General features: G+C 34.8%; 1 protein-coding gene across 2 annotated transcripts; it reads right to left on the bottom strand.

Annotated features, from left to right (window-relative positions):
- Positions 1-4,133: 4,133 nt before the first annotated feature.
- LOC113069857 (probable dimethyladenosine transferase) lies at positions 4,134-8,354 on the bottom strand. 2 transcript variants are annotated; one of them, XM_026242929.1, is made up of 13 exons: positions 8,183-8,354; positions 7,808-7,881; positions 7,585-7,671; positions 7,430-7,491; positions 7,251-7,344; positions 6,851-6,900; positions 6,449-6,572; positions 6,272-6,364; positions 6,127-6,191; positions 5,949-6,012; positions 5,129-5,235; positions 4,944-5,030; positions 4,134-4,831 (listed from the first exon to the last, which is right to left on the bottom strand). In XM_026242929.1, exons 1-12 carry the CDS (start codon positions 8,238-8,240, stop codon positions 4,988-4,990), a joined length of 921 nt encoding a protein of 306 aa, XP_026098714.1. In that variant the 5' UTR covers positions 8,241-8,354; the 3' UTR covers positions 4,134-4,831; positions 4,944-4,987. The 2 variants fall into 2 exon arrangements, with proteins under 2 accessions (XP_026098714.1, XP_026098713.1); XM_026242928.1 differs by having other exon boundaries at positions 4,134-5,030.
- Between the last annotated feature and the right edge of the window lie 16 nt (positions 8,355-8,370).

Genomic DNA, 8,370 nt, shown 5'->3' with positions numbered 1-8,370 from the left:
TCAGGAGCAGGAGGGGATGAGGCTGCCCTTTCTGTATGTGAACATCTGCAGACATCAATATCCAACAGGGGGGCCAGGTCAGAGCCCAGCCGTGCTCCTGTGTCACGTCCAACTGAGCACGCTGGGAATACCTCAACGAATTTCAAGCATCCGTTAGTCTGAGAGAGAATGAGAGGGGAAATATATGAAGAGAAGACCGATAGTCGCATGCTTAATCATCAGTGTGAATGCTCTTAAGAAATGAACTTCTCACTGGGGTATCACTAATTCAAAGGTCTAGTGTGAGACCACATTAAATTAACGAGGGAGTAATGCTAACAGCATTTAATATTTAAAAAAGTGAAAGATTTAGAAAGAGAAGTTACCTCGATACAGCAAAAAAAAAGAAAGACTTCTTAATGAGATTTTAATAAGGTTTATGTGACTTCTGTGTTTGAATAAAAGTGTAAAATAAAAAAAAATACTTTAAACAAGATAGATTTACTTTGAGAAATGATGCTCCATATGACACTAAAACTTGTTTTTATATCTTGATCATGAGATAACTTAATATACTTAAAATAAGTGAAAAAAAGTGCAGTAAAGTTTGTGGCTTCAAAGTGTTTCTTAATCATCATTTTTGATGTTTTCCAGTACAAATACCTAAGCATACAACACCAAATCAATTTACTTAAAGCAAAAATGCAAAAAAAAAAAAAAGAAAAGAAAGAAAATAAAATTGGTTTAAACAAGAAAATTCTTTGCTAAATTATCTGAAAATCTTTTAAAATCATTTACTCACCTTAATTTCATTCTAACACAAAAGAAGGTTTTGGTGGGGGGGGTTTCTTTCTATACAATGAGTCAATAAAGTCACTGTTTTTGGCCCCTCAGCATTCTTCAAACTATCTTTTTTTTGTGTTCAGCAGAAAAAAAGGACATCACTCAGGTTTTGAACTTCATTATATATATATATATATATATATATATATATATATATATATATAAACTTTATTTTTAGGCAATAAGGCTTTAAGTGCGTTTACACATTTTTAAAGAATTAAAAAATATTCTCCACATCAATTCTTGTCCTCTGTACCCTAATAATAATTAAAATGTCAGCATTTTAAAAAATAAGTGCTTTTGACTCACACTACCTTTAATGTTGGCTAAATGGATGAATAACAAACCACAAATTTACAAAAGCACATTTTGACATATCTAAAATGCAAAATCCATAACGGTTCCCAATGTGATCGAATTAATCATCACTTCCAGTCATGAACTAATTCAAAACTGTGATGAGTTCCTGATCGTGACCTTCTCAGTGATGGAGTCCCTTAGATTAGCTTATCATGGCATCATTGTCTGGGGTCGTTAAGACCGTCCCACACCATTGACTCTGACAGGAGCTAAATGCTACAGTGAGTATTTATGGGACACCACCACGGTCTGTTGCAACCAGCCAATCAGAAAGGGCCGCTACGCAACATGGAGGTCAGTGAAGGCAAGAAGAATTTCTACAACTACAATAGAAAGCAATAGTGACACTGAAACTTCAAATTAAGCTCTGCAACAACAGATGCTTGACCCACAGAACAGATATTTCCCATGGCCTCCAGTCGCTCAGAGTTCTCCTTTATTCTGTATCACAGACAGTGATCAAGAGAATCGAACCATTTGCCCCGAGTGAACAATTTAAAAGGAAAAAAGAAATAGATACAGTAGAAAGAGATAGATAAATAAATTCATTTAAAAGTCAAACAAGTTTCGCAGGATCAATGTGTAGACTGGGTTGGCATGTCCTCCGGGTGCCAGGATCAAAAGCTCTCTTGTTTTACATCAAAGAAGAAAGATATTTGAATTTCTAATCTCGATCCTATCAGCAGGCCTCAGGCTCGGCGACTGGCAAGAACCTGCGTATACAGGAAAACTAGGACAGTTTCTGGATAACATGAATGAGATTTACACCAAAAGCCCAATTAATTATTTTCATCAAGACTTCAGGAGCCAAGTGAAAAATGGAAAGTCTGTGCAAGGATAACTGAGTGTTTGCAACTCAGCCGGAAAGTTTGTAATACTAGCTGAAAGCATTTTGCTGTAAGGCCACAAAGATTTCTCAGACAATTCAGGGACATCTTCCATTAAATACAGCGATGTGTTAGAGAGGAATCTGTTTAAATGAGCAGGTGCAATGCAAAAAAAAAAAAAAAATCTTAGTTGCACTGCAGGATGTCCTGCAATAGAAGATACACCTGTTCAGGTGACATTTAGCTCTAGAAATGTCAAACATGACTGTGTGCACTCATAGTTTCATGTATTATGCATCACTTTAAGTGTTCAGAGTCAATGTGGGGAGTATATCAACCTTCATAAAACTACAAATTTATCCGCATCTCTCAATGCACCTTTGATAAACATAAATAATAAACAAAAGGGATGGATATGCTACATGAAATGCACTACAGTTCAGAAGTTTGGGGTCAGTAAGATTTTTTATATACTTTCATACTTTCAAATGAACTCTATTCTTTTGAGCTTTCTATTCATCAAAAAATCCTGACCAAAAAATAAAATGTTTTCCACAAAAATATCTAATATTCTATCTATCTATTAATCAGCACAACCATTTACAACATCGATAATAAGAAAGATTTGTTAAAGCGGCAAATCAGCACATTTAGAATGATTTATGTAATAATATATCACAATATCACTGTCTTTATTATATTTTTGATCAAATAAATGCAGTCTGGATAGCATAAGAGAAAAAGAAACCTACAGATCATCAATTCTTGGAAGATAAATCCAGATTAATAAAGTACAGTTCTTTCTATCGGTCCATCTCTGCTCCGAGCACTGCCAGGCAGTCAACACAAACCCTTGCATTGATTGACAGCAGAGGCCACTGTCACTGACGCTCCAACTCTTGAATCAATTCCTTCCACTTCTCCATAGAGCAAGACACTTCACCCCAGCATATACGAGTCCCTGCCTGCCTGCTATCAATCAATAAAGCTAGATCTATCAATATTGAGACAAGCAGTGACATTTTGGTGTTGGTAGGAGTAAAAGGAGCCAGGTTGAAGAGGAAAACATGCAGAATTTGCCAAGTTGATTTTAAGTTAAACTGCAAACACCTAATTATACCATATGTTGAAAGATCTATTTCCATTTTATTTTATTTTTTTAAACATGACTCTCATTCACACGTTTTGCTCTCTTAGCCATGTACTTCAAGAAAGTCAGTCGCTATTAGCCTTCGTTTACGTAATGCGATACATAAATATAACGGTACTTGAGAGCCATCTAGAGTAAAAATAATGTAACTACAACAAACAGTTTGTAAAGTCAAAACATGAAACTGCCATAGTAATAATCATATAATTTATTCTAACAACCACAACCAGAACGATTTTCAACTCATTTAATCTGATTTCATGTGAAAAACCACCGTTATTTAGCATTTTATTAAAGTATAGAGAATGTACTTTATTGAGAAAAAAAAAAAAGAGAAAAGACTGGATTAAATGGGTCAGACCAGCTAAAATGAGGCCAAAATCCTAAAACTGTCCAACAGACCAGCCAACAAGACAAACTAAAACCAAATCTTAGGCTGGCTTAAATGTCTTTTTTCCTAAGTGGAGTACACTCAGGATGTTGGTCAGTATCTGGAGATGGTCGTCGTGTGTTTGGTGCACAAAAGAGCCTCACTGAAGATATTTATATTCAACATGGCACAAAGGTAATGTAAAGCATTTACCTCCCTAAAGAGTATGGGTAAGCCTAATTTGAAAAAGCTTTGAATCAAAATTTCACTTAAGTGTTGATTATCCTGCAGCTAAAAAAAGTTAAAAAAAAAAAAGCATGTTGCATCAAAGCACCTTCTCTCAAGTTCAGAGTCAGACTTTGATCTTTAACATCCTGCATCAAAAACGGGAGGAGGATCTGAAACTCTGCTTCACTGACATCACAATTTAAGAGAGTGTCTTTGAACAGTTCAAAATGATTCGTAATAGAAACACACTACTGACAAGTCTCACACAAGGTATGCGAGCAACAGAACAAGCATTTTCTCAACTTTCTTATAAAATCCAAAGATCTGTATTCAGATTGATTTTACATTTTCTAAATACCGAAATTAACACAAAATATTTTTCAATGGTTTTATTGACCTTGTACAGCTAAACCTTTCTAAGAAACATGCCTTAAATGAATCTGAGAATAGGTCAATCACCTATTACATAATTAGCCATTATATTTACACAGTTTACCTGAATGTTAAAAGATTTCTAGGTAGCACTAAACAATAAGTTCCAATTTAACATTAAAGCAATAGCTTTAGCTCTAGCATGGACAAACAGCATTTATTAATTGAAGTAATTTTTTATATATACTAATACAAGTTTAACATTCCAAACTGTTTAACTTAAGTCATTGCACTGTAGACTAGATGAAATGTATTTCAATATTTACAAATTAACATTAAGATGTCACAAGATGATAAAAAATGCTGTAAAAATACCATCAATTAGTACATGCCACCTGATAAATACATTAAGGTTAACCAACTAAACCTTATAGAAAAGTGTTAGCATTTCTCACTTTGACAATTCAGGCACTTGACACTTTAGCAGTACACAGTGGGTGGGATAGTATGCTATGTGTTCAGTGCTGAGATTGGTGAAGATTAATATTCTTTGAGACAAACTCAGCTATACGAAGAGTAAACTGGTGTACTCACAACTGCAGAGCATGTACATAAAGAGAAGTGATAAAAACCCAAGATGTCCTCTTCCAATCCTCTTAACAGTCACCAGTTTTACATCTGAATGATGTCCATAAATATTCCCTGATTCAGGAAAGGCACAAAACACTTCCAGCCTGAGTGATTAGGGGTCCCATTCCACTGGAAAGGTTCATTTCTTCACATAGCATCAACCAGAATATGAGAAGATTGTTACATCACTTCCTGTCAGCCTAGTAGCTGTTTCCCGTTTCTTAAATCTTAGGAGAAGTGTATCCCAGCGGAGTTGAACGCATGAAGAAGCCTACCGTTAAATATGGATACAGAAAAAATGCATAACGAAACACCCCCCAAAGAACGAGTATTAAAGGTATTTTTTATGAAGTGAAGTTTCATACTTACACCATAAAATCATCTATATCCATGGAACGTGCCCTCTTGTCGCTAAAATTTGACTCTTTAAGGATGCTTTCAATTTTCTGAGTGATGCTGAAATCCTGTTGCACTTCCTGCAATACAATTTGGAAATGTATTTTAATGAAAGGATCTCTGCAGGATTCATGAAAGTAAATTTAGGACTTTTTCCAAGACCATTTTTAAGACCACTTAAAGAAAATTTAAGGAATAAATTTTAATTAAACAGTGTGTCGATGTTCTCTAAATCCATTTCATTACAAAAAAATATACTTTAACTAGAATTTGTAAATAACTTTTACTGTACCTTCATAGCACACAGAGCAAAAAGGATTTTCGTCCTCAGTATTTTCTTGTTTTCAGTGCAAATATCTAAATCTTAAATCAAGATGCATTTACTTGAGAAGCAAAATGACATACAAGACAAGTCTTGCTTTCTGAGAAACTGCCAGTGAGCTGAGAAAAACCAGCTAAAGGTGAAATGTTTTGGTTGTTTTACTCAAACTCACTTCATTTTCTCAATTTCTCAGAAAACAGACATCAGGTATCTTCATTTTGCATCTTTATTAAATGTATCTTTAAGGCTGTTTAGATATTTTAAATGTAAAACACAACAAAATACTAACAAAGATGTTAATGCAATGTATGCAACATCTAATGGCATGAATATGAATTTAGGACTGATTCAAGACCTATTTTAAAGCCTTATTTTTTTGGAAGGGTGAATTAAGACTTTTTAAGACCTGTAAAAGTCAAAAATATAATGGTGTCTCAAGTCAAGTATATTTAAAGAGTGAAGCAGACTCACTATGTTGTGCACTGAGCAATGGATTCTGTAGTTCTTCTCCAATAACTGTTCGACTGCAGCAGACCTTCATTGGAGAAAAAACAACAACGAAAATGTCAATTCAATATCACGACTGGCAAGCTGCTTGAATTTATTACTATTGATTGCTCAACAAAAACAACATTTACTGATGTCTTACTTGAAGGCAGCACTGAGTGTTTTGTTCTTTCGGACAAAAGCAATTCTGACAAGACCATCCCATTCCTATATATGTGGAAAAACAAAGTTACATTATTTCCAATAACTGCTCAGTCAGTATACACACTTAAATGAAAGACACTTACCTGGAAGTTTATAGGCGGTGGAGGATTTTTGGGCTCTATCCTCACCACGCTGGACTCTACTTTTGGAGGTGGTCTGAAATTGTTCTTTCCCACCTTCATAATCATAACATTTTAGTATATGATTTTACATATGAATAAAAATGAGAATACATTAAATGAATCTGAACAGGCACCAGCCTTCATGAGGTGGTCCACACGGGCTAGGAGCTGCGTGTTGATGGACAATCTGCAGTATAGCTTGTCCCCTGGTTTAGCAACCAAACGCATGGCAAATTCCCTCTGAAACATCAGCACAGCACACCTACAGACAGATTATTTTATTATTTTCCATTGTAATACAGTGGGTACTAACTGGTTTTGTAAAGTCATAGATGGTATAACTGGGAGAAAATTAGCCACTTGTACAAATGTGAATAAAATAAATCATAATGATCAATAAGATAGAAGTAGGTAGGAATTTAAGTCCCATTTTTCAGTTTTAAGAGTGAATCAGATTTTTTTCGATTAGTTTATTTACTCTATTCTACACACAAATTTACAGAACCAGCCTGAAAAAAAAACGGCTTCTAAATTTCTTACCTAAAAAACGGTCTGTGAAGTAACAGCTTGAACACAAAAGGTGATGATATCTAGAAAAAAAAAAAAAAAAAAAAAAAAAAACTCACTTTACAATAAGGTTTCATTTGTTAACTACATTAACATGACAAATACTTCTTAAGCATTAAATTCATCTCAGCTATGGTTAATTTCAACATTTAAAAATATCATCTATTGGACCTGAGCTAATAGGAACTTAAATTTTTTTTTAAGTTTTTAGTTTTTTTTTCCCAATGTTTAAAAAATGAATAAATACTGGAACAAATCTGAACGTTAACATATTAACTAACATTAAATAATACGACCTTATCATAAAGTGTTACCAGCATCTCTAAAGATAGATCTACAGTGATCAAGGAGAAACAAATCGGTAAACCAATACCTGATAAGGCAAGTTAGCCACGCAGACATCAAAAAAGGGGAGGTCTGTCTTGAGAACATCCCCTATGAGGATCTGTAGCTTGTTTTGCATTGGACTGCGTTGAAAACAGATTTTTTTCAATCAAACAGGCGCTGAGGTCTTGACAACAGTGTCAGTGAATGTGTACGAAAAACACTTACGTGCACTGAACTCTTTTTTGAAGCTCAGCGACAAGCCTGGTGTCCAACTCACATGCAACTACCTTTGAATTAATGTAAAATGAAGTAATTATGATTTGGGGGGAAATAATAATAAAAATAAATTAATTAATCACTAGTTTAAGAAACATATTTACTTTCTTGGCTTTCTCCAGGAGTTTGACAGTCATGTTACCAGTTCCCGGACCGACTTCCAGAACCACATCTGTTGGTCGTAATGCTGCCTGCAAATAAGTTTTGGTATTAAATCAGCACACTGATTATTTTGTGATGTTGCAATGTGGGGACACATTCAGAGAGCTGACACTTTCTTTAGAGGAAATATAAAAGGAACAAATTTGACAGAAGTCACATACTGACCTTCTCTATGATGCCGTTGACAACCAAAGGATTTTTTAAAATATGCTGACCGATACCAGTATTGAACATAATACCTGAAACAAATGAATGTTTTGTTTATGAGCGGCGGATTTCTAACAAACTTTAAACATGCGTGTCCAATAATAGCCCACAAAGAAACTTTTAACTTGAGAGAGAGCGCGAATCAAATTTAAAACGTATCTAACGTATATGAAGCAGTACATTGATGTCACTTCGCATGAAAATGTGCTTAAATGTCATGGAAATTATATCACAATGCAAACATTCTTTAGGGTCCAAAAACAAGCTTCATTTTCCTAGACAATAACGTTACGTCAGTATGCAGTACAGAACACGAACGTAAGCTGACGTTACCTTGACTCTTCACCTCCTGGTGTTGTCGAGATTTTTTCTCAGCTTTAACCTTCGGCATTTTGATAAGTAATGTTTGAAAATCCAAACTGATTAAAGTACAAAATGTGTGAGTACGTTCACGCTATCATAAACACGTGCAGCAACTTAGGTTCACCGCCTCAAGCTCCCTCTGGCGTCGTGGAGCCAGG

The sequence above is a fragment of the Carassius auratus genome, unplaced genomic scaffold (assembly GCF_003368295.1).
Source record: "Carassius auratus strain Wakin unplaced genomic scaffold, ASM336829v1 scaf_tig00002576, whole genome shotgun sequence".
NCBI lineage: Eukaryota > Metazoa > Chordata > Actinopteri > Cypriniformes > Cyprinidae > Carassius > Carassius auratus.
The sequence above is the reverse complement of the archived record's forward strand: the minus strand, read 5'-3'. Positions and strand labels throughout refer to the sequence as shown.